Below are 26821 nucleotides of genomic sequence, written 5' to 3'. Positions count from 1 at the left end.
AGAAACAGTCACTGACTGGTGAAATCACTTGTTTGGAGTTATCCACTAATTTTCAGTGGCTCTTTACTGGTTAGTGCAGCTGAAAATGACTGGTTAGCTCCAAACTCAAAACCAGCTAGTATAGGGGTGTTTTGAGTCAGCACTTGGCTAGTTAAGTGCTGATATTTAGATCTTAAGCGGCCAGGTTAACTGCATAAATAGGACTGCATAAAAGTCAGTCCTATCTTTATGCGGTAAACCATAGACAGTTAAGTACTGAATATCAGCTTAACTGGCTATATGTTAGCTGGCTCCGTAAAATCTGGATAGTCAATGCCAAATCCTGGACATGGATAGCACTGAATATCCAGGAATGACGCCGGTGATGGTCAGCAAAACACTCACTAGCCGATGATCAGAAGCAAACGCAGACGTCAGAGGCTGTTAGCGCCATACTAGTGCCAGCGCTTGCTACCGCCCCATGATCAGCGTCCCCGAGCATGTGAAACAACACGCTCGTGGGCTCTGAATGCAACTAGCATGCAAATGCATTCAAAACAGGGCTCTTTGCGCAAGTAGCATGCAAATACATGCTAAATGTATTCCTCCCCAATGATCAGTGAGCAGCAACCAAACATTGGCACGCTGTCCATGCAAAACTCTATGTCAGCTCGGGGCTGGCGTTAGGGTTTCCAGACTACTGGGGAGAAATTGTGAGTCCTGTCCAGCATGCATTTGCATGTTAGCAGGCCCCCCATTCCCCCCCAGTGCAGCAGCCTCCCCCCGCAGGAGCAGGAACCCCGACCCGACCTGACCCTCCCCCCAGCGACACGAGGCCTGGAGGTCTGACCTCCAGTCCCCTCGACCCCCCCCAACACAATTTCAGGGGTGATGGAGATCCGGTAGGTCTCCAACCCCCCTAACATCCCCTCACATAGCCCTGGTGGCCCAGTGCTTAAATTTGCATGCTATTATCTCTGATCATAGGGGCGGTAAAGCCCCTTGCTGATCCAGTGCTATTTTTAGAGTGCTGTTTTGAACAGCTCGGTGCTTTCAATCATCTGCCCATCACTGCCACCGTTTGGATATTTACCCCCTGATGTTCAATTATGTGTTTTTAAAGAATTTGTTTTGGTAGGCTGGTGTTGGGATGATCATAACTGTTGATCTTAATTCTCAAAATATCAGAGTAGAGGAACCTAGGGGCCTGAGGGGGGGGGGGGGGAGAAGAATGTTATATACGCCATTAAAACATATTATTTTACTGTTTACCATAATTATTAGTAACTAGATCTTATTATATAAAATGGGGCCTGTGCTAAAATAGCACAAATTAGTAGTAAAATAACACTTCTTAACAGTAACCAACATTGATAACTATGCTCCTGAATGTTAATGGGGGGGGGGGGGGGGGGGGAGGGGTACTAGCCCTTTCTTCATTATTGGCTGATGCCAGCTCTTCTCTTAATTGAAAATATCTGCAAAAAATCTTCAAAGCGAGGCCCCCACAGTGTCATAAGAAAACTGAAAAAGTCCAGTATCTTGCTTCTAACTGTTGCCCAGCCAGGTCACAAGTTCTTGGCAGAATCCCAAAAAGCTGCAAGATTGCATGCTACAGACCCCAGGGACAAGCAGTGGCTTTCCCCAGGTCTATCTTAATGGTATTTTATGGACTTTACCTCAGAAATTTGTCCAAACCATCTTCAAACCCAGTTAGGCTAGCTGTTTTTTGCCACATCTTCTGGCAATGAATTTGAGAGCTTAACTTTGTGTTGAATGAAAACAATTTCTCCTATTTGTTTTTAAGGTATTATTGTATAATTTAACAGTGTGTCCATTAGCTTTGGACTTTTTGTGAACTGGCCTTCAAGAGTTAATGATTGATTTGGTTTACCTATTCCACTCCATTTGGGATTTTGCAGACATCTGTCATATCTCCCCTTCTCTCTACTCCAAGATAAGAGTTCTAACCTCATATGACAGTCATTCCATCCTCTTAATCACTTTGTTCACCCTTCTTTGTGACCTCTTCTCTTTCCTCTATATCTTTTCTTGAGATGAGGCAACTAGAAGTGCAGACAATACTCAATGTGTAGTTTAACTATGGAGGTATTATAATATTCTTGGTTTTATTCTTATTCCTTTCCTAATAATTCCTAACATTCTATTTGCTTTTTGGCCCACCACTGCACACTGAGCAGAACATTTCAATGCACTGTCCACAATGGTACTTAGATTTTTTTCCATAGGTAAGTGACTCCTAACGTGGAACCCAGTATCATACAGCTATAATTTGGATTATTCTTCCCAACGTGCATCACTTTGCACTTGTCCATGTTAAATTTCATCTGCCATTTGTATGCCCAGTCTTCAGGTCTCATAAGGTCCTCCTGCAATTTCTCACAGTCCGCATGTGATTTAATAGCTCTGAATAATTTTGTATCATCTGCAAATTTGATCACCTTATTGGTGAAAATTAAGGCACGACAAAACACTCCCAACATATTTATCAGTAATCTCTGTGGACAGATTTGAATGAAATTTGGTTGGAGAACTGGAACCTCAATGAGATACTCCCCTATCAAATTTCAGCTAAATATATACACAGAAGTGGACCTTCAATACAAGTGCATGAATGAATGGACAAAAAGAATAGATACTAGTACAGCTATGGTGCTTTCCACTGACAAACTATTCCTAATGATAGAACCTCACCTGTGGAGGATCCCTGGTAGGAAAGATGGTAATGAAGGCTGACTTTGACCCTTCTAGATCAGAAGTTGTGGTTAGCAGTTGTGGAAAGCCAATTTTATGATTCTGGGATTCTGGTTTCACATTTCCTCTATGTCCTTCTTGAAATAATGGATTTGATAGTCCTGAGCTTGAATCTTTCACAGTTGCTCTAGAAAACACCAAACACAGTCAAGACTGTTTACAATTTGTATAAAGCCAAGAATGAGAATTTTATAACAGCTGGCTAATAATTGAAAACTCACAATTAAAGAGGAGTTGTGGTGGTATGGTACAGAGAAGAGTATCCTAATGGTTAGAGCAGAGGACTGAGAATGGGAATTGGGTTCAATTCCATTGTAGCAAAAAAGGAGAGGTCCAAAGTGCTGCAATTCAATTATGTCATGAGCAGAGAGAGAGCCAGTTTTCAATTTACCAAATGTCTTTAATAGTTCAAAACAACACTATTATCAGTGGAAATACTCAATCCAAATCACTTTTCATTAGTCTATTAGCCCAACATGTTTTGGCTACTGCCTGCTTCAGGGGCAAATTTTAAAAAGTAAAAATGGATCAACTGCCTATAGTGCCCCATAGAAATATATTCAGCAAAGATCTTCAGCTCATAACATAACAGCTCAGAGCAGGTTCCCAGTGATATAGGGTACTAAATCAAAGAGAAAGAGTTGGTCCATTTTTACTTTTCTAAATTTGCCCCTGAAGCAGGCAGTAGCCAAAACATGTTGGGCTAATGGACTAATGAAAAGTGATTTGGATTTAGTATTTCCACTGATAATAGGGTTGTTTTGAACTATTAAAGACATTTGGAAAATTGAAAACTGGCTCTCTGTTGTTGGTCTGTGTTTGTGATTCAGTTCCATTGTAGCAATTTGTGACCCAGGGCAAGTCACTTAACCCTCTGTTGCCCCATAAACAAAAAAATTAAAGGTTGATGAGCAATTTCCCCACGCTGTTCTGAACAGCACTTTAAAATTAGTGTGGGGAAATAAAGCCCAATGATCAAAGCTAACAGCATGCAAATGTATGTGCACTATTAGCTTCAATTGGAGCACTTCTGAGAGAAGATTGTGCCTGGGCACACATACAAAGCACAATCCTTATGCAGAAGTTGTTTGATACGTCTGGGCTGTCAAAAAAAAAAAAATGCCCGGGCCTTTCAACCTCCAGCCCCCCCCTATCCACCCCCACACACAAGGGGCTGGAGGTCCTCCATCCCCCTCCCACTTGCAAAAAGGTATCCCTGGTGGCCCAGTGGGCACCACCTCCCACCCGCCCTTGTGCCCCGCCAAGCCCCCCATATCTTGAAGCAGGAGGGAGGAGTTGCACTTCATCTTGCAAGAGCCATCTTCAAAATAGCGGCGCCCTGCCCTGCCTGATGCATCCTGGGATGTACTGGGTGGGGATTTAGTACCATATAAGGGAGTTTCTCCCTTATACGGTATTGAAGCCCCGCCTGGTGCATCCCAGGATGGAATGGGCAGGGCACCACCATTTTGAAGGTGGCGCTCACAGGATGAGGGAGTAAAACTCCCTCCTCCTGCTTCAAGGAGGGGAGAATGCAACTCCCTCCACCTGCTTCAAGGAGGTTGGGGGAGTTTGGGGGGCTGGGGGTTGCACTAAGCCACCAGGCTGGGTGGCAGGGGTGCCCATTGGGTCACCAGGGAAACCTTTCTGCATGGAGGGCTGGAGGTCCATGGACCTCCAGCCCCTTTTTTTCCAGGTGGGTCCACTGGACCTCCAGCCCCTTGTAGCTGCAGGGAGGTGTGGGCCTGTAAGCAAATGCATGCTGGACAGGGCTCCCCATTGCTCTGCAAACCCTAACATCAGCTTCAAGCTACCGTAGGGTTTGCCGCGGGAGCAGCGCCGCTATTTGGCATGCTGCCCGCTGAGCATTGAGGAACAATACCTAATGCCCTGTTTAGCATGAATTTGTATGCTACTTGCACTCAGAGCTGGTGAGCTTGTTGTTACATGCGCTCGCCTGTTTTGATCATAAGGCGCAGGGAAATGCAGGCGCTAGTCCGGCGCTAATGACCTCTAGCACCTGTGTTTGCCTTTGATCATCAGCCCATTAGATTGTAAGCCCACTAGGGACAGATAAAGTACCTGTATACAATATATTTTTGCGGATGATACTAAGATTTGTAAAGAGTGGATACCCGGGAGGGAGTGGAAAACATGAAAAAGGATCTGCAGAAGCTAGAAGAATGGTCTAAAGTTTGGCAATTAAAATTCAATGCGAAGAAATGCAAAGTGATGCACTTAGGGTGTAGAAATCCACGGGAAACTTATGTGTTAGGCGGTGAGAGTCTGATATGTACGGAAGGGGACAGGGATCTTGGGGTGATAGTATCTGAGGATCTGAAGGCGACGAAACAGTTTGACAAGGCGGTGGCTGTAGCTAGAAGGTTGCTAGGCTGTATAGACAGAGGTGTGACCAGCAGAAGAAAAGAGGTTTTAATGCCCCTGTATATGTCGTTGGTGAGGCCCCACCTGGAGTATTGTGATCAGTTTTGGAGGCCGTATCTTGTTAAGGATGTAAAAAGAATTGAAGTGGTGCAAAGAAAAGCTACGAGAATAGTATGGGATTTGCGTTACAAGATGTATGAGGAGAGACTTGCTGATCTGAACATGTATACCCTGGAGGAAAGGAGAAACAGGGGTGATATGATACAGACGGTCAAATATTTGAAAGGTATTAATCCACAAACAAACCTTTTCCGTAGATGGGAAGGCGGTAAAACTAGAGGACACGAAATGAGATTGAAGGGGGGCAGACTCAAGAAAAATGTCAAGAAGTATTTTTTCATAGAGAGAGTGGAGGATACTTTGAATGCCCTCCTGTGGGAGGTGGTGGAGATGAAAATGGTAACAGAATTAAAAAATGCGTGGGATAAACATAAAGGAATCCTGTTCGGAAGGAATGGATCCTCAGAAGCTTAGCGGAGATTGGGTGGCAGAACCGGTGGTGGGAGGCGGGGCTAGTGCTGGACAGACTTTTTACGGTCTGTGCACTGAAAATGGCAGAAACAAATCAAGGTCAGGTATACAAAGAAAGTAGCACATATGAGTTTATCTTGTTGGGCAGACTGGATGGACCGTGCAGGTTTTTTCCTGCCGTCATCTACTATGTTACACTGCAATCCACTTTGGTTGTACCACAGAAAAGCAGCACATTAAATGCACAACCCATACAATGATAAATATGTGTCAGAAATTCCAAGGCAGTTATCTGACACTATGAAGGTAATTTTATAAGTATCATGCAAAATTTACAGGTCTAGATTGTACACATGTGGAAACAGCAATTCATAGGGTTGTTATTTGCATGTGTACATTCCCAGGAAGAAGAGATTTAAAGGGAGAATGAGGGGAGTGGTGGGTGGCATGGTTTGGGCAAAGCCAATCAGTCACAAAGAGAAGGAAATAATTCCACAGATAGGATGTGCAAGGTGAAAAAACAGTGGAGGAACAGAAAGGAAAACCTCTCACAAATAGCCAAAACACATCTAATAGAGAAATGTTTCCAATCAGTTTTTCCACCTGCTCCAAGGCACACATAAGTGACATCTGCCTGTTTAGAACTGGGATCTAAGTAAAGAAGCAAGTGCAAAACATCACCCCTTCCCCATCACCTCCCAATGCCCCTGAACTCCCTGGTTGAATGAAATCATCTCCTATCCTCCCTGAACCTGAGCAGCACATTATCATCCTCTCCCCACCTTAGAACCCTCCCATCATCAGTATAAACCCCCAACCCTCCAAATCTCCTTCTGATATCAGCATAACCCTTCCTTCTGCTGTTAATGGGAATTTCCCTGGTGGTAATGGGGGACAGGAGCAATCCTTGGATGCTCCTACCGCTTCAGTGCCTGGGTTCAAAATGGTACTTCTAACCCTCTAGTGGTGGTCTGGTGATACTACCACTAGGAGGTCAAGCTGCTACATAATGGCTCCATATATTATTTAACTATTAAAAATGAAAAAGTAGCCTAGTGGGTAGCAGAGTGGATTCAGTACAAGGGAAGCCAGAATTTAACTCCCACTGACACAACTTAGGCATGTTATTTTACCCTCTGTTGCTTGAGAGGTCACCAACAGGTTAGGTTTTCAGGCTACCCCTACTGAATATGCATTAGAGAGACTGGGAGTGAAGACCAAGGCTCTAGGGACAAGGGAATACTTATTGTACCTAAATGTAACTCATCTTAATCTATCAATGAAAAAGTAAATCTAAAGAAATAAATAAGCAGGTGCCATTATGTGCTGGAAATATTTATCTGTATCTCTTAGAGATGCATTTTTGTTTTGTATCATCCATTTGGTAGTCTAGATCCTTACCTTTTTGAGGGGTACTTCTTGTGTCTCCATTTATAGTATACGATACCACCAATGAAAAGAACCGCTAGCAGTATTATCACTATCAATGCCACAACAATGGGGACAACGCTGTCTCCACCTCCTAAAATACACACAGAATAAATACAAGAACGAGACACTAAGTTGTATTTAAAACATTGTCTCCTTAAACTGGGATATGAGGCAAAATTATTTGGTTGATTACAAAAGAAATTGACGTTCCCGGAATCTCCCATATTACAAAACTGATCTTTGACGTTAATATTATTGGCCCTTCGTAGGATGTGGTAGCTATTGCTAACGAATGAAATTGGATCTTCCATAATGACCCAGGTTGTTAAGATGTAGCTATATACCCATAAATCCCACTAAAATAATTTTTTTACTGCAAATGCTGATCGACAGAGACAAATCATTAAGTACCCTGGGGAGATATTTCCATCAGCCTCTTGTTGCAATATGGTGGGGCCCACTCAGGATCACAGTGACATTCTCTTTTGTGATTGCAAACCTGAAAAAGAATGTAGAAAGTTTAGAAACAAATATGTACAGTCCCAAACGCAGAATCAAAAATGTAATCATAACATTATTTTTTTTAATGCTTTTTGTTCATATCTACAGACAGGTTGGCTAAGGGCTATTTTTTCACAATGCTAGACCCTTGTTGCGATACCCAGTAATAAGCACTAGCATGATATAAAAACCCTATAAAATACAAAAAATATATGCCAGAGCATATCTATAAGAATTTAGAGGGTTGTTTTCTAAAGCATATGACCCCAGATTCTATAAAGTTCACCCAAATTTGGGTGCCCAAAATTGGGCACGGATCCCAGATTGGTGCCCAAAACAATTAGTTAGTGGGCTACAAATGATTTAAATTATCGGAGCTTACAAGCACTTAATTGGCACTAATTATGATTTGGGTGCTGATCTGGCTGTGTGCCTAAATTGGATGGCGTGTAAACCGAAAGGGACGTGGCCATGGGATGGGCATGGATGGGTCAGGAGCATTCAAAAAAGATGTGCGCAGTGTTACAGATTAGTGGGGGATGTGTGCTCAATTTGCTCCATAATTTATATCAGGTTTCAGCTGGTGTAAGTCCTTGTACCTAAAGTTGAGTGTTGAATTTTATGCCCAACATTGAGCTCTAAATCCAGGGGTCTGAACAGAGTCGGCGCAACCCAGTAAGCGCAGTAAGTATGCAGAGGGGTGCCAATATCTGTAGGGCGCCAAAAGCCATGCTTACCACCACCAGCAGCTCACAGTTCCAGCCCCAGCTCCAGCCGCAGACCCCGGTCCTCACCTGCCTGCCCACAGTTCCTGCGACAGTCCCCTTTTTCTTCCTGCCACCCTGCGTTTAAATCTCTTTTACCTCAACTCAAAATGGTAGTGGCAGCAGCAGTGAAAGAAGCAGGCTTGCCTAGAGCCTTCCCTTCCCTCTCAGTATCCTGCCTTCCTCTGATGTGTTTCTGTGAGGATGGGACACTGTGAGGGAAGGGAAGGTTTGAGGTGAGCCTGTTTCTTCCACTGTTTGCTGTTGCCGCTGTCGCTTTGACTATGAGGTAAAACAGATTTAAATGCAGGGCGGCAGGAACCAAAAGGGGGCTGTCGCAGGAGAAGAGGGTGGGCAGGTGGGGGCTGGGGCAAATTGCTGGACATGGTTGGGAGGGGAGGACAGGGAGCAAAGGAGAATTGATGGACATTGATGGGAGGGGATGGCAATAGAGAATGGCTGGACATGGATAGTAGGAGAGGGAATGGGAGAGAGGAGAATCGCTGGCCATGGATGGAAGGGGAGGGCAGGGGAGAGAGAATTGCTGGATGTGGATGGATGGAGGGGATGGCAAGGGAGAGTGGAGAGATTCTGGACATGGATGGGAGGGGATGGCAGGGGAGAGAGGAGAATTTCTGGACATGGATGGGAGGGAGGGCAGGGAAGAGAGAAGAATCACTGGACATGGATGGGGGGAGGGAAGGGGAGAGAGGAGAACTGTGTTGGACATGGATGCGATGGGAGGACAGGGGAGAGGAGAGTTGCTGGACATGGATGTATGGAGGGGAGGGCAGGGGAGAGAGGAGAGTTGCTGGACATGGATAGACAGAGGGGAGGGGAGAAGAGAAGGAGAAATGCTGAACATGGATGGAGGGGAGAGAAGAGAGAGGAAGGAGATGCATATGGATGGAGGAGAGGGAAGAGAGAGGTAGGAAATGCATATGGGTGGAGATGAGGGAAAGGGAGGAGAGGAGAAAAACTGCACGTGGATGGAGAAAATAGGCAACATCTGGATCCACTCTATCCTCCTCCAGTCAAGTCCGCGAAGGACCCAGTTTTTACTTATGGATACAGGGCAAGAAATGAAGAAGTAAGGAAGAAAGTAAAGAAATGGAAAGGAGGCCCTGGAAATGGAGTTAAGAGAGCAGCAGAATCAGAGACTGGGACCAAAATAATCAGAAAAACAAAGTCAACAAACATCAAAGGTAGAAAAAATGATGTTATTTTCATTTTAGTGTTTGGAGTATGCCCAATTTGAGAATTTACATCTGCTGTCTAATTTTGCACGGCATAGGAGGAAATGTATTCTTTCTGTTTTTCTGGTATTGTGCTGCATGCAGAGTCTAGCTTCTTAGGATTTCAGGTGAATTTTTGAAGAATTTGAAAAGGGGCTATCTCTGTTCTGCATGTGTGACTGCAAGACTAAGTGTCTGAATAAGGATCTGTTTGTTAGTTTCTGAAATTTTGATAACATATAGTGTTTCAGATTTGGAAGACTGTTCTCCTAATTCATATTCTGTATGCTAATTTGATTTGTGTCATTTTGGGTATACTGGAGCTGTAACAGTTTACAGAAATTATTTATAATGAAAATAAAAATTACAAGTTATTTTTCTTCTCCTATACTGGTGTAATATTTTCAGTGATGCCTGTTTATATGCGCCATGGCTGGTAAAAGGGGTATGGCTACTGTAGGGGCAGAGCCATAGTGATCCCACCCCTAAGGTTACCCATAATGAGTACCAGTACCTTTTTTCCTACAAAAAAAGCACTGGGAGAAGGTGTTTGGTAGTGGAGGAGTTTGTGTTGCTCTCACTGAGGAGAGGGAAGAGGGAAGATGGTAGATGGGGGGGGGGGGGGGAGAGGGGAGGAGTTGGGAGGAAAAAGGAGAGAGGAGATGCTGAATGGGTAGGGGGGGGGGGCACCGACTAATAGGCTGCAGGGGTTGCCAGAAACCCTTGCACTGGCCCTGGGTCTGAACACTTTGTGTGCATATTCAGCATGTACACAACTAAAAGTGTGCATAGAAACAGAGAAAAAATGAAGGCAGATAAAGACCATATGGCCTATCCAGTCTGCCCATCCATGCCATCTACTATCCTTTCCTCTCCCTTAGAGGTCCTATGTCCTTATGCCAAGCTTTCTTGAATGGTTGTCAAAGTGCAGCACTATGACAAATTCCTGGGTTAGTATGGTGGCTCAAATGGTACATAGTGCACATTACTGTGTGGAGAGTGTCCAGTTTAATTCCAGCATTGACTAGGACAGGTTATTGTAATTATATGGGAGTGATGTCTAGAAGACAAGAGTCAGAGCCCATAGTGGTAAAGTTCTAAAGGGAGCTGAACTACATGACCCCCACCCAAGATGGCTGCTGCAATGATCCATTTGAGTATATTTGGAGAGGGATATAAAATATGGAAAAGAAATTCCTGACTAGTCCAAATGAAGGCTTGTGGTGTCACATTCCAGATTGGTTCAAGTGAGCTGGAGAGAAAAGGAGCACAAGAGAAGAGCTGGCTGAAAAAAGAAAACCATTCCAATAGATGTTTAAAGGCCAGGAGAGAAACGTGGTACGTGTACATCATATTCTTCACATATCTGGTTCAGTGTGCCTTAGTTCAATTCTTTCAAGCTAAGAAACTGAGAGATTGTCCTTAAAGATAAATCTACAATTCCATTTATTATTCACACATTGATGATTCCAAATATTAGAGCATGGGAAAGCTAAACTCTGGATCCTGGGCTACAAAGATTTTCTGTGTGGAATGAATACTTAGCTATATCATAATGTAAATACATTGTCCTAAGCATGAGTCACTAGAAGTGTGTGCTATATATGCACTGAGGGGATAATTCTAGAACTGGGTGCCTCCATTTATGTGCCCTGAAGCCATGTGATGGGAGCCTATCCTCTAGTGGAACACAAGCATAACCTGATGTCAGCATGCCTAACATCTAGCTACCTGCACTTCTGCCAGCCACAGAGCTGGTGCAAGTTTGAGCACCTAAATGTGCCAGCAATGCTTGAAACAGTGTTCTTTAAGTGGGAGCCCTGCCTATGTCACCATCCTTGCTCTGTCCATGTGTAAGTTCCCCTTGCAAATACGCACTATAGCAGCCATTCCCAACCCAGGGCACACCTAGTCCCATTGGGTTTTCAGGATATCCACAGTGAATATGCAGGAGTTAGAGCTGCAGTCAATTGAGGCAGTGCATGCAAATCTATCTCATGCATATATATATATTTTTTATTTGTACCCCGCGCTTTCCCACTCATGGCAGGCTCAATGCGGCTTAGGTACTTATTTGTACCTGGGGCAATGGAGGATTAAGTGACTTGCCCAGAGTCACAAGGAGGAGCTGCCTGTGCCTGCAGTGGGAATCGAACCCAGTTCCCCAGGACCAAAGTCCACCACTCTAACCACTAGGCCACTCCTCCACTCATTGTAGATATCCTGAAAACCCGATGGGACTGGGTTGGGAATGGCTGCAATATACGCTGGCATTTGCAGACTAGTGCTTAGGTAGAACACTGGCATATATATGCATAACTGCACACATATATGAGTATATACTACTATTCTAAACGTTTATGCACATAACCCATGTGTAAATGTTAGCACTTAGTTTATAGAATTGCTCTTCACTTGAGATAGGGTGTGCATTATTATAAAATGAAATTATACAACAATGTCAAGAAACAGTTTATTCAGAATATTCATATCAAGGACCCGACACGGTCCGTGTTTCGGCGCCAAAACGCCTGCCTCAGGGGTCACAAACAACTTATAACCACGTGTATACATAAAGGATTTATTCAAGCCAATCAGCTTCTTCTCAGAGAAAGTTGTTTGTGACCCCTGAGGAAGGCACTTTGGCGCCGAAACACGGACCGTGTCGGGTCCTTGATATGAATATTCTGAATAAACGTTTTCTTGATATTATCTCCCTATTGGTTTGCACATTTGTCAGCCTCTACTTTTGCTGTTTTGCTTTGATTCTCCGTGGAGGCTCCTCCTGTTTTCTTGGATTTATTATACAACAATGTACACACCTATTTGTAGAATACATTTGAAACAAAAGTTAAGGTACAGCAAATGTGACCTGCTGAGCGAAAAAATACCAAAAGTGAGGTATGTGACTGATTTATACCACAACCTGGAGGGATATCAACTGCAAAATTTCAGCCTCAGTTATGGACTAATTACATCTTAAAAAAAAAAAAAAGAGAGAAACATTTATCGATAAAAAAACTAATTAACTCCAGAGATCACATACCCCAATTTAGGTACCTGAAGGTTTTAGGCTGTTAACATCAAAGTTGTGAAAAGATTTTCATAGTCCCATTCTACTGACTCTATTGTACACAAAACTTTCAAAAATGAAAGTTGCCCCTCCAGACTTTTACACCTTTTATCTCTGTTATTTGTAATCCTACTTTTGGTACCTTTTCGCTCAGTGGGTCACAAATAATCAAATAAATTATACATACCCCGTGGTTGTTACATTTTGCTGAACAATTTTTTTCACCGTAAATGGTGAGGCTCTGACACAGAGCATCATAGCAGACCTAAAAGACAGAACAACATTTTTAACAATTACGGGCTTGATTTACTAAGACTTTCCCCCCATTCACATGTCTGTGGGAAAATGCTTAGAGAATCAGGTCCACGGTGCTGAAACATTTTCTGTTGTCCTTGTAAAAAGGGTGTATACTGTCACTGTAAGTAGTTACACAATTTATCAAAAGACTTTCACTGGGGTCTATATAGTTTTTTTTTATTCACTTTTTTAGTGGTGTCTCAGCAAAATCCTATAAAAGACAGTAGAATATATGAGCCAATAGTAGTGCACTAGGAAATACTCTTTTCCTCAATGACTTAAGTGAGTTCTTCAGCTGGGGCTGAAATTTGTAACTCCATTCAGAAAACTCTTAATATTGACTAATTCACTAACTTCTCAACCTTCTAAGAGATAGATGGTGAAAACCAGGTGCTAAAGCGAATAACACAGAAGCCCATAACGCAGGACAAACACAGAAACATAGTGAAGCAATGCTCAGAAGTTCTATGCGAATGATACGCATGCCTAATTCACACTAGTAAACTGAAAGCAGAGGGAAGAACATGTCTGGCACATTTGCAGAAAGGTTTAGCGATAAGCGCAGCTCTTGTGTGCATGTCCAAACAAAAAAAAAAGGAAGCTCAGGTACACATCGGTGCTGTTCGTCTGTGTCTGTAAATGTGAACTTTTCAAAAACTGTTTGTACCTAAAATTTTGAAAGGCATATTTAAGCGGTGTGCTTTCACCTTCAGTTTTGCTCAAACTCACACACATATTTGTTTCTCACTACAGCACTTAAAACTTGCACGGGCTTCCTTTTCAATAGGAGTACAAACCCCACAGTATAATTTACCAAACTAACAAGAAATCTCCTGAAAACCTTCAACGCCACCCCTGAGTTGGCGTTAAGTCTTCAGTGTTAGGGCCAGCATTTGCATCTGAGCATTGGGAACTGAACACATTATATTCATTTAAATACCATTTCAATTTGCGGCCATCTTTAGTGTGCATGTTAATACCTACGCAACATCCTGCACACGTTAACGTGCGTGGTAGTCTGGTGGTAACTGCTTTTAATGCTGATGCTAGGCTTTGAGCATCGGCCTCTGAGCTTCTGTACTTAAATAATAATCACCACATATAAATACAATAAGCTTCTCTTGAGCAAGATTAAGTTGATACATTCTATAATAACAGCAGCCCCAAATTACATACAATGCAGAGATTGTCCAGGTTGGGACTTGCTTAATTCTGGTGGTATTTTTTTATCAAAGGATCTGCTGTTGCACAACCTTTCTAAATTGCCTGCGGAAGTGCACATGTATTTGCTGACATGTGCAGTAAGAGCAGCCAAAATATACGTATTGAAAATGGCCCTTCCAAGTAAAAGTGCCAAATTCACAAATTCCATGTGGCATCACATTCACATGTAGCAGCCCCCTTTTACAAACCTACATATATAAGTGCTGCCAATTATTATTATTATTATTATTAACATTTGTATAGCGCTACCAGACGCACGCAGCGCTGAACACTTGACATAGAGAGACAGTCCCTGCTCCATTGAGCTTACAATCGAAAAATACAGACAGAGAAGACAATTAAGGGCGAGGGAAGTACTGGGTGAGAAGGAACAAGTGGGGAGGCGATTGAGTAGTAGCTAGGAGCCAAAAGCAATTAAGTAATAAGGCTGCACTTTTAACTTTGTTTCATTTTGGAAGCAGTAATAAACAATGGGGGGATTAAGAAGAACTACTCCCTCAATCTCTTGTGAAAAGGCCTGACCAAAACAAGCATTTTGTTAAAACTTATGCATGCCTTTTAGTTGGTGTAAATATATTTCCACATATACGTGTACTCTCTTTGTAAAATGGGAAATACATGTGTAGTTTGTAGTCCTGCTCAAGCCATGCCCAAACTGCACCCCCTTGAAATCTCTGCATGGCGTAGATCTCCATGAGTGGAGACTTCAGTCTCCCTATACAAGTGAGTCACCTATACCCTACATATGGAAAAAAAGATTCAGTTAACTCCTAAAGTTAATTGGAAACATCATCTGAATATCAACACATTTCACAGTTTTTCAAATACGTTCAACCTCTTCATGAATCGTGAAGGCCTAGTGTTGCACTGCAATCAAGATGTAAAGAAAGAGTGTCTTACCATATTCTCACCACATTTGGTACCCGTTGGCACCATCCCTGGGTCTGGTAAGATTTCAGTTACATCACTGGCCAGTTCTGCTACTTTACACTGTTGCCCTCTGTTTAGTGTTATAAAAGATGACCTACGCGTAATGGGCAAATCGTTTCCATTTACACAATGCAATTTTCCACACTTGACATCCCTGTGAGGAAGATGAAAGTAAAAAAATATAAATGCATCAAAGATCTGTATGCAAATTAACGAGCTTATGAGCCAATTAATTGCAATTGATACTAAAAATCAATTATTTCAGTTAATCGGCAATAATTGAAATTCGCACATGCATCTCCTTACACTCTGTTCTATAACCCTGTGCACCTAAATCCCCTCATGCGCAAATCTAAAGGAGACAAGACCAGGGGAGAGGCGGGGGCATTCCTAAAAGTTGTGCACAGGATTATAGAATAGCCCCATTTCTGCAGCAAAATGCCCAGAGTTGCATTTACACCAGGTTTCAGCTGGTGTATATACCAGCACCTCTCTTTTGGTGTGGAAACGGGCTATAAGCACTATTTTATTAACAGCGCTCAGCTTGGAGCACCATTAATAGGATAGTGCTCTGCAATGATTTTTTCCAGCATAGAATCTCAGCGCCATATATAGAATGCCCCCCCTCCCGTTGCTTTGATGGCACATACTTTACTGGACAGTATGCATATGAGTGGAGTTTGGTCAGCGTGTGGGTACACTGCACAGGTAAGTGCTTAAACGCATTGATTCACATATGTGCTAACATCTAGGCATGAACATTTACACCAGCTATAGGGCTTCTGTAAATAATTGTGCCTTAATGTATGCATGTTTTCCAGAGGCCAACCGAATTCCAGTTTCGGCAGGCACAGACATTTACACCTGCCCTGGAGCAAATACTTTCTAAGGAACTACTTTCTTTAGAGAAAGAGTGAATGGTCTCCCTGTGGAGGTGGCGGGAATGAGGACTGTATCTGAATTCAAGAAAGCATGGGAGAAGTAGAAAGGATCTTTAAGGGAGCAAAAAGAACAGTAGAGATGAGTAGCTGGTATGAAAGGACAGACTGGATAGGTGATATAGGGGCCAATGCACAAAGCTTATCCTGCTGGCAACATTTGCTTTAGACTGGTTGTAGCCAATCTAAAGCAAATGTTATTTAGTGAGTAATGCACAAAGGGGTTTTCCATGGCTCTAACAGCCACCAAGAACCCTATGCAAATGTATTACAGTGAGCTCATTAATATTTAAATGAGCATTCCGAGCAATGCACAGCCATTTCAAATGCACTGTGTGCCTACCTTTAACATGCAGAAATTAATGACAGGTCTGGGGCTATCATTATGGGGAGAAATCTGCTTGCACTGTATAGTGCAAGCAGACTGCTCCCCATGGTAGGTGTCAGTACACGGACACACACCCAGAAAGGAGCCCCAATCCTGACCCCCCTAAGACCAAAGAACCCCCCTGACCCCCCCCCCCCCAGAACCAAACAAAAATCCTTGGTGGTCCAGTGGACCCCCGCACCCCCCGGTACTCCCAAGAACCAAAAAATCCCTGGTGGTCAAAGTAGACCCCTCCCAACCCCCCCCCCCCCCAATATTTAATGGGTGCCTTTGTGCATCAGTCGCACAATCTTTATTTGCTGACATTTTTTATGTTTCTGTGTGTAAATGTCTGCACCTTTTTAAGTGCATGCTTAGATTAGGATGTTTTACTATCTGCACATGTAGATGGTTGCTATGCCCAGGCTCTGCCCAAACTCTGCTTCAAGTACACACCATCATGTCAAAACATATATGTTACCAGTTGGAATTTTATAAGAGGCCATTTATGAGAGTATGTGGCCACACACATATGAGAATGACTTTATAAAATTACCCCCCCCCCCCCCCCCCCCCCATTATAGATGGATAAAGGAGTTTGTAGACTGAGCTATTCCTTTAGTGGAGGAGTAGTCTAGTGGTTAGTGCAGTGGACTTTAATCCTGGGGAACTGAGTTTTATTCCCACTGCAACTCCTTGTGACTCTGCGCAAGTCACTTAACCCTCCATTGCCCCTGGTACAAAATAAGTGCCTGAATATATGTAAACCGCTTTGAATGTAGTTGCAAAAAAACAAGCAAACCTCAGAAAGGCAGTATATCAAGTCCTCTTTCCCTTTAATGCAGTGTTTCTCAAGTCCTGAAGTAGCCCTAGCCAGTCCTGGAGTAACTCTAGCCAGTCTGATTTTCATGAATATCTCATGTATGTTCATTATGAATATCCTGAAAACCAGACTGGCTAGGAGAACACCAAGACCAGCTTGGGAAACCCTGCTTTAAAACATCACTTCTAACAGGCTGCAAATTGGCTCATTCCAGCCTTTTAACATATGACCCATGGTGTTTCCAGAACAATATTTAGAAGTCTCAGACTCCAGTCTTTGATGGCATTAGACCAGTCAGGTTTTCAGGATATGCCTAATGAATATGTAGGAATTAGTTTTGCATGCCCATTGACTCCACTATATGCAAATCTCTCTCTTGCATATTCATTAGAGCAGTGGTTCCCAAACCTGGTCCTGGAGGCACCTCAGCCAGTCAGGATTTCAGTATATTCACAATGAATATTCATGAAATAGATTTGCATGCAGTGAAGGCAGTGTATGCAAATCTCTCTTATAAATATTCATTGTGGGTATCCTGAAAACCTGTCTGGCTAGGATGCCTCCAGGACTAGGTTTGAGAATCTCTACATTAGGGTATCTTGAAAACCTGACTGGTTTTAAGCAGAAGCAAGGTTAATTAAAGCACTCATGTTCTTAAATTTGGGCATTCAGTGGTTCATATCAGATTGTTTAGAGTTAAGACAGTTTTGATATTAATATATTCCCATTCTACTCAACAGTTCAGCTCAGTCAGACCTGAATGTCAAATTTATGGTTCATATAGTATATTTTTTGTAAAAGTAATTTAACTTGTGTCAAGAATAATACAATTGATGTATAATTGAAAGTCATAGGCTCCTATTTACTGGAGTGTGATAAGATTTAGCAAATAATTTATCAGAACTGCAAATACCTCTGAATTAGCTTTTGGGATGTTCTCCAACAGTTTGCTATTTAATTAATGCAAAGAAAGATATTTTCTGTGCATTATTTACACATATTCAAGTAGGATTAACTGTGCTATATTATCTGCTGTATTAAGTATAAGGCGCAGTACTCAACATTCTCCCCCCTGTTCCATGTGGAGGGGCATTTTCGATATGATGTCCAAGTCTGACTTTGGACATTTTGAGCGAAATGTTCCAAATCTGAATAGAAAACATGATCATTTTTGAAACAGCAAAATGTCTATCTTTTTTTTTTTTTTTTAAATATGATCTGTAACAAGTTTTTGTGCTCAGTGCACTTATATTTTCATGTATTTTTTGAAAAAAAAAAAAGTACAAGTGAAAACCATAGAAAATCAAGCCATTGGGATGTAGGACAGGTCAGTATTTTTAGTAGATTGCCCCCCCCCCCCCCAGATATCCCAGGAGAGCAATGGGGCACTCTGGGAGGGCACTGTTGGGGACTTCATATAAATGCTCCTAGGCATACATCTCACCATTGCTCCCTTATCTTGTCTGCCGAGTCCTCCACAACCCACCCAAAACCCACTACCCCTAACTATACACCACAACAATAGCCCTTCTAGGTGAAGGGGGCACCTATATAGTAACATAGTAACATAGTAGATGACGGCAGAAAAAGACCTGCATGGTCCATCCAGTCTGCCCAACAAGATAAACTCATATGTGTATACCTTACCTTGATTTGTACCTGCATTTTTCAGGGCACAGACCGTACAAGTCTGCCCAGCAGTATTTCCCGCCTCCCAACCACCAGTCCCGCCTCCCAACCACCAGTCCCGCCTCCCATCACTGGCTCTGGCACAGACCGTATAAGTCTGCCCTCCACTATCCTCGCCTCCCAACCACCAACCCCTCTTCCCCCACCTGCTCCACCATCCAATTTCGGCTAAGCTTCTGAGGATCCATTCCTAAGAAGCTTAGCCGAAATTGGATGGCAAAAAGGCCTGGCATCTATCAATATGTGGGTCCAGTGAGTTTCTGGTGCATTCTGAAGGGTTCACAGTTTCCACCACAAGTGTAATAGGTAGGGGAAGGTATGGGCCTGGGTCCACCTGTCTACATTGCACTGTACTGACTACTATACTACTCCAGGGACCTGCATGCTGCTCTAATAGATCTGGCTATAAAATCTGAGGCTGTCATAGAGTTTGGTAAGTACTATTTTTATTTACATTTTTGGGAGGTGGGAGGGGATCAGTAACCACTGAGGGAGTAGGAAAGGTATTCACTGATTTCCTCCAGTGGTCATCTGGTCATTTAGGGCACTACTGTGGAGGCAGAAAAATAAATTGGAAGCAGAGTATTTATACATACCTCTGCCCGATATTCCAAACAATTTCAGCAGGCAGGAGAGGCTCCTGTATGGTTAAACTACTTCTGACCACCTAAATGGTAATATTCAGTGGCATTTAACTGCCTTCTGCAATGTCCGGTTATAGAGCTGGCTCCTATGGCCCGGGTGGTACATGGGCGAAGTATGGGAGGAGCTGGGATCCAACTGGTTAGCAACCATATTCAGACTGCTAACCAATTAGGTGAACACCTAAAGTTAGGACAGCACCAGGCACTGGTCTGAATATCGGCTGCTGCCAGTTATATTTTGGGTTGTGGCTGCCCCTTCTTGCCCCAGTGACCCTGATCCCCCTCTATCCCACCCCGCAAGTAGCCAAGGGCCAATGAAGTCCCCCCATGCCCACCCCACCTCTGGTCTACTTTTAAATACCTGATGATCCAGTGGGATTATATGGGCAGGAATGATGCCCAATCTCTCTTGTCTGCTTTGTGCATGCTCAATTTCACTAAAATCAAGCATGAGCACTGGGGTGGGAAAGCTGGACAGGCAGTGAGGGCAGCTATGTACGATTGCAGAGAGCTGTGGCGAGGCAGGGAAAAATGCCCCCCCCCCCTCACTTTGGACTCAGCTCCTCCCCCCCAAAAATCGAGGTCTGGCTATACCTCTGATTAAAACTTATGGCAAGGATGTCTAGTCTTTGTAGATTGGCTCACCATGATCACCCAAATTTCTAGTCTCAGTTTATATTTGAGTCAAACTTTTTTCCCTCTTTATGGGGGGGTGGGGGTGGGGGAGGTTACCTCAGTTTATATTCAGATGGATTTATTTTCAAGTATATATGGTAATTTGTGTTTTACTTTGTTTAAGCAGGATTTATGGATCAAAAAAACAAAAATAGTTCTCTAAAAGAGAATTTCATAAATTTCTAGAGAGAAATGCATAGAGGAATACCCAGACAGCAGAACAATTTTAAGAGATCAAAAAGAAGATCTGAACTAGTGAAAGAAGAACACCTAAACTAAGACATTATAGAGCAAAATGGTTATTTTTGAGCCTCATGCCTGGAAACTTACTTTCTGCCGCAGGCTCGGTAACCATATTCTGTCTTCTTACAATGCAAGCTCTCTGTTCCCTGCATATTCTGTTGGAAGCAGACGTCTGGAGCTACCTGTGCGCCTAAAGAGTGATGCAAAGTAATGAGTACCAGTGTATGTAAAGGACAACATCATTACACATCATGCTGAGACATCAACTTGGCAGCTTTCTTCATGCAGGTGGTGTCATTGAGAGCATTTGAGTAGGGGCCAATATTTGTTTCTGGCAGGTTAATCATTCATTGTGGAAAATCCCCTCTTTAAACTTACTCCTTTTTATTTTAAACAGGCCTTATTCCATCTGTGTAAATCACCTGGTCCTTTTTGTGGAAGATTTTGATTCTAGTTATATATCTCCCATAGAAAAATGTGTACCTTTCTTTCTGTGGATTTGATATAATACGAAAGGGTTGAACTGAATAGAGGGCTCCCCTTCTCAATGGCATACCTAGCTTGCTTGCCACCCGGGCATGTCACTGCTGCACCCCCCTGAGACGCATCACACCCCTCTAAGGTGCACCACACCCCCACCCCCTAAGCCACATCACCGCCACTCCCCACCCACAAAGCACATCACTCCCACCCCCCCACCCCGAAGCACATCACCCCAATCCCCCCAAACTGCATCACCCTTCCTCCTAGCAAGGGGGTGCATGGAGCAGTCATGTGGCTGTTGGCTCTATCAATCCCCTGCCCCAGAACAGGAAGCGACATCAGAGGGGGCAGGGGAGCCAATGGAGCCAACAGCTGCGTGACTGCTCCATGTACCCTCTTGCTGCCTGAACCTGGGGAGGACTGCCCCCACCACCCCACCCTTGGTATATGCCACTGCCCCTTCTGACTGTGTCTGTCTGATAAATTCTGAAACTGAAATATAACTTTCTCCCTTTTTTCCTCTTGTGTTTTACAAATGACAGTATACCAAATTAATAGGCACAAATGCAAATACACTTACATAGTTTAGACTACATTCAGTAAATGGTACTCAAAGATTAACGCCACAAAAAAAATCGACACTAAAAGGACGCTGCAAGATGAGTATGTTTTATAGAATAGCGCTTAGAGCTGATTCCTGCACCGTAAGCTGAGCACCGGAATTTACGCCAGCTGAAACCTGGTGTAAAGCTGGCATGGAACTCACTGCATTTCAGCGTGCAAATGGTGCTATATAAAACCACACACAACTTTTTGGAACAACCATGCCCCCACCCTGGTAATGCCTCCTTTTCAGTTACATGCTAGAGGATTTAGACGCAGGGTGATATAGAATAGCGCATAGGAAGATGCATGCGCAAAACCACATTAGTGCCAATTAAGTGCTATTATTGATTGTTAATAGCTCATGAACTAATTCAGATACAGATGCATCTTGGATCTGTGCCTAAATTTAGGTGCTGATCTTTCAGTGTCATATTTAGAATCCGGGGGGGGGGGGGGGGGGGGCTTGACAGAGTAGTCTATGAGTTTAAATAGCTTTGATATGAATAAATAGGATCATTCAGTACCTGAACCCCACAGGGTTACACAGTGTTGGCTATGCGATGGACACTCTCCATTGTAACAGTATCCCTTTCCATATTTGCATGGCACTCCATTTTCCTGGAAGACATCCTCAGGGCACTGAGCTGCTTTGCCAGTGCAGTACTCAGGGAGATCGCATTCATCCTTCTGGCTCCTGCACAACTCGCCAACGGCTCGGATCTGAATAAAGACTGTGCAGTCAATAATGTGCCAGCATTGTGCTCTGGTTTCATCCTACACCATTATTGTCACTTTATTGGAAGGTGAGAGAAGGGACAGTATGTGGTAAATGCGAATTTCTAGCTAAAGACTGCTAGCCTAATGAGATCAATGCAAAATATTCCTTCTCTCTTACCTAAAAGATTTTAGATATTTTTTTCTTGGACCAAAAATGGATTTTACCCTCAGTAAAAATCTAATAAGGCCCATTGTAGATAAGGCATGGAAAGGGGAATTAAGAGGCCCAGGTTGGGATTTAGAAAATTCACATTGTATTTTAGGCTCTGCCACACGCATAACCTTTGTAAAATATATATATGGATGGGTCCAAGTGCATGTTGATGTCTCTCCACAACCAGCAGGAGCAACAATGTTAAAATGTTCTACCTGGGGAAAAAATATGCAGCTTTCCCCCAAATTTGCGGCAAAACAGTGTTTTATAATCTCTGCTCCTAATAGCAGCCATCCCCTTATTCCCCTCACTCCAACCTCAGTCACTCCCTCTTTTGACACCCATCTGATGATGTCAATAACCCCCTTCCAATCCCCTGCCTCCACCCCCAGATCCTAGTCCTAGGTCTTAGCAGGGTTCCCTGAAGTTTAGTGGGGGCCAGGAATAATCCACACTGCTTCTGCTCCATTGAAGTCCAAGGGTACAAAATGGCACCCATGACAAGCTGCCATATAAGGGCCTTTTATCTAGCGAGGAGCAGGAGCAATCCCCAGTCACTCTCACTTTAATGAAGTCTCAAGGTCATATGCCCGTTCATTTATTTAATCAAAGTGAAAAGGCTGTGTTGGCACTAGCGCATAGACAGCCGCTAGTGATGCTTAGTAAACTGGAGCGTAGGTGTTTATGGAGTAAACAACGGAAAAACACCTCTTCCACTAATACTCTCTCCCCTCCCCCTCTTGGCTTGTCTGGTATCCTCCAATCAGGTTTTGTTGTCTTTTCTGTGCTGACCACTCCCAAGTGACATAAATGTATATATTTGATTTCCGTGGAAAAGATACCCAGCAATAGGACCTGTTATGCAAAATCACTGATAAACACGCATATTTTGTACTCTAATTAACTGGAAAATAGACACCAACATTTGCAATTTTAAATACGTAAGAATAGAAGCCCTGTATGTACTATGCACTATGAGGTGTTTTTTTTTTTAATCCAGGTTAATAAATTAGCCTGTCAGCTTTATCTTAAGGTGCACAGAGGTGCAAGAACAATTCTCTGCTTGCAAGGTTTATCTGATAGCACAGAGAGAAAAATTATGGCTTTCTGACTTAAAACATGTATGATCCATTTTCTCAGGGCAGTGTCTCCAAACAGGTTGGTTTTGCACATTCCATGACAGTAGTGAACCTCACTCTGAAACCAGGAATTGTGGATAATGATCTCAGTCCCTCAAATTTACAGCTAATTGTTGTAAGGGAGTCATATTTGTTTGTGTTTCTCACTTTGTTTTCCCACTGGTAACCAATGACCCTTCAACATTACTTTATCATGCTTAATGGTACAATCTTTCCACTGTAAAGGAGGCCTAAGTGACAGTATATTCTGCCTATCACAACTGGTCAGTGATGCTATACATGCTGTTCATCCTGTCAGCTAGTTACAGTATTTATCTGACCTGCTCCTTCTTTACTCTATAATCTCGCCCTACTCATTTCACAAAATTCTACCCAGCTGACCCTTCTTCCTCCATCAGCTCATCAACTGGATACAGTTGATGAGCTGATGTACTGCATTTCTTTTATATGGCCCCTTAGAATGGAACTTACTGCCAAGTCACCTGAGAGATGAAGACCCATTTATTTGATTGGCATTTGGAGTGATTCAGACTGCAGATGATATTTTACACATTTAGCACAAGACACACTACCTTACACCTGTGGCAGCATTCTCCTTGAGCACACTCCGCACCTTCTTTCAGCTTGCAGGTTGTAGCATTACAGCAGGGGTTTGTACAGACCTGGAAAAGAAGCAAAGTATTCGAGTGAGTCAACAGATGTTTCTGCAGGATGAAGATATCCTAAATTTACAACTTGGAATACGAAAAAATGCATTTCCAGATAAAAATTCATTTTGGGATGCCTATATGAGAAGTGCCATAAGGCACCTATTTTAAGCTTACTTTATAGAAAAATTATTGTTATAAAATGTTTGAAGCAACACAACACAAAACAGAGAAGCAACATCAAGGAAATCCAATTGTTGCTGAAAAAAACCCTAACCCCCTATTCCTTACCAACCTCCCCATTACTTGCTCCCCCCCACTACACAGCAAGTGATACATATAGCCATAAGAACATCTCAGAGTGACACAGAATATCAGGATTATGATAAAAATAACAGGGGATTCACCTTGCAAAGCATTCAACAATCCACTTATCAACACAGGGGTCAAGGCGTCCAAAAAGGGGGACCAAAGTTGAATAAAAGAAATAATCTTTTTGGGTCCTCTGGCCACAATAGACATTCTCTCCATACAGAGGAGACTATGCATCTTGTTCCTCCACAGTTTCAATGATGGAGGGTATGACTGTATCCAATGAAGCAAAATGCAACATTTTGCCATCAAAGCAGATTTATGGATGACAAATACATGCTTATCTCGTTCCAGTTGCAGATCATCATCCAAGTCCAATATAACATACTTTCACATTGCGAGGGATGGTCTGTTTCAATTAAGCTTAATTTATAAAGGCAACATAGGTGCCTATGTTCCTTCGTAAAATAGGCAACCTGAACCTGCCTCAGTAGTAGGCAAATACAGACCAACAAGTTTACACCTGCTCTATGCATGTACAGGCCTAATTTATAAAATGCATACTGCCTTGCTATGTCATTTCTGCTCCCTGGGAACACCTACTCACAAATCACTTACAAGCAGGTGCATACCTTTATGTGTGTATGTGGTCACCTAGTTTCATAAAAGTCCTTTCCTGCATGCAGAATAGGCTCTACTCATGGAAATCGCTTTATAAAATTACTATTTGTGGTTTCCAAAGCTATGTTACAGTATTGTTTTCTAGAATCATAAGGAAGTTTCCTCATTTCTTTCTTGCAGCCTTATGTGAATTCACAAGAGCTTAAGCAGTTAATAAAGTTTGTTGCAAAGCAGAAGAAACTTAGGAGTAAATAGTATGAGAAAGAATTTTGCCATTAGTATATATGCCAAGAAGAGAGTGGAAGCCACCAAAGCAACAAGTTCAAAGAACACAGATTCTAAGAGCATTCATTTGTAATGTTCCAAACTGTTTATCAATCAACAAAAAATACAGGAAAAACCCAACATGGGCCGTGTTTCAGCACAATAGCCTTCGTCAGGGGTCCTGTATAGATTTAATGAATCTATAATGAGATATATACACACTGCTCCATGGACAAAAAACTACCATATGCGTATCTTTAAGGCACTCCAGATGTAAATATCACATCATGAGCAATATTCGAACATTACAACTGAATGTCCTTGGAATCTATGTTCTTTGAACTTGTGGCATTTGTGGCTTTCACTCTCTTCTTGGCTTGTGTTTGCTGCTTTTTGTTGAAGATTTGTTCTTCTTTTGTTTTTCTTGCCATTAGTGTATATCTCATCTTTCGCCTATGCAATATTGATTAGTATGAAGTCCAGAATACAAGCTTGAGGCTAAGATCTGAGTGCAAAGGTTGGACTATGAGCTGAGGACGGGCCCCCCAACAGGCCTGATGACTGAAGTGCCAAGCCTCTACCATACGGAGGTTAATACCCTGCCCCCGACCCCATTGAGGGTGCAAGTACATTACAGCCATTGCCAAAACAGATGGACTAAATCCCTTGCTTTTGTAAATAGCACCCAGCGCTATTCTATCAGGGGTGCTCTGGGATAAGTACATAAGTACATAAGCATTGCCAAACTGGGACAGACCAAAGGTCCACCAAGCCCAGCATCCTGTTTCCAACAGTGGCCAATCCAGGTCATAAATACCCGGCAAGATCCCAAGAAAGTACAAAACATTTTATCTTGATTATCCCCGAGTCCATTTTAATAATGGTCTATGGACTTTTCCTTTAGGAAGCCGTCCAAACCTTTTTTAAACCCCGCTAAGCTAACTGCTTTTACCACATTCTCTGGCAACAAATTCCAGAGTTTAATTACACGTTGAGTGAAGAGAAATTTTCGGAGGAAGTGACGTCACTGGGAGAAGTGGCAGCTTAAGCGCAGAGCTCCGGTCAACCCTAAGCAAAAGTTTGGCACTGTTGTGGCTATTTCAGCAATACTCAGACTCTTTCGGTATCATCAGTCCCAGAACAGATCCCGGTACCGATCTCTTATGGCCTCACAAGCAGCGATGCAATCTCTTGCTGGGTTTGCATACTCGGGCCCAGTCGTGACGGCCACGCAAGCTAACAAAAGAACCCCGGAGGACCAAGCACCAGACTTACAACAGCTGCAACATGCCTCGCAGTGTTCCCTGCCGCTCT

General features: G+C 42.9%; 1 protein-coding gene across 1 annotated transcript in view; it reads right to left on the bottom strand.

Annotated features, from left to right (window-relative positions):
* Positions 1-26821, bottom strand: part of ADAM8 (ADAM metallopeptidase domain 8) — a 158086-nt gene that overhangs the window by 20741 nt on the left and 110524 nt on the right. The window contains exons 13-20 of the mRNA XM_030204865.1: positions 24236-24325; positions 22118-22313; positions 20592-20694; positions 15096-15279; positions 12862-12939; positions 7513-7600; positions 7072-7192; positions 2695-2881 (exon numbers count right to left, since the gene is read on the bottom strand). Coding sequence (XP_030060725.1) covers positions 2695-2881; positions 7072-7192; positions 7513-7600; positions 12862-12939; positions 15096-15279; positions 20592-20694; positions 22118-22313; positions 24236-24325 — 1047 coding nt within the window. The remainder of the gene's footprint in view (positions 1-2694; positions 2882-7071; positions 7193-7512; positions 7601-12861; positions 12940-15095; positions 15280-20591; positions 20695-22117; positions 22314-24235; positions 24326-26821) is intronic.

The sequence above is a fragment of the Microcaecilia unicolor genome, chromosome 5 (assembly GCF_901765095.1).
Source record: "Microcaecilia unicolor chromosome 5, aMicUni1.1, whole genome shotgun sequence".
NCBI lineage: Eukaryota > Metazoa > Chordata > Amphibia > Gymnophiona > Siphonopidae > Microcaecilia > Microcaecilia unicolor.
Note: the sequence above shows the minus strand (reverse complement) of the source record. Positions and strands in the feature narration are given on the sequence as shown.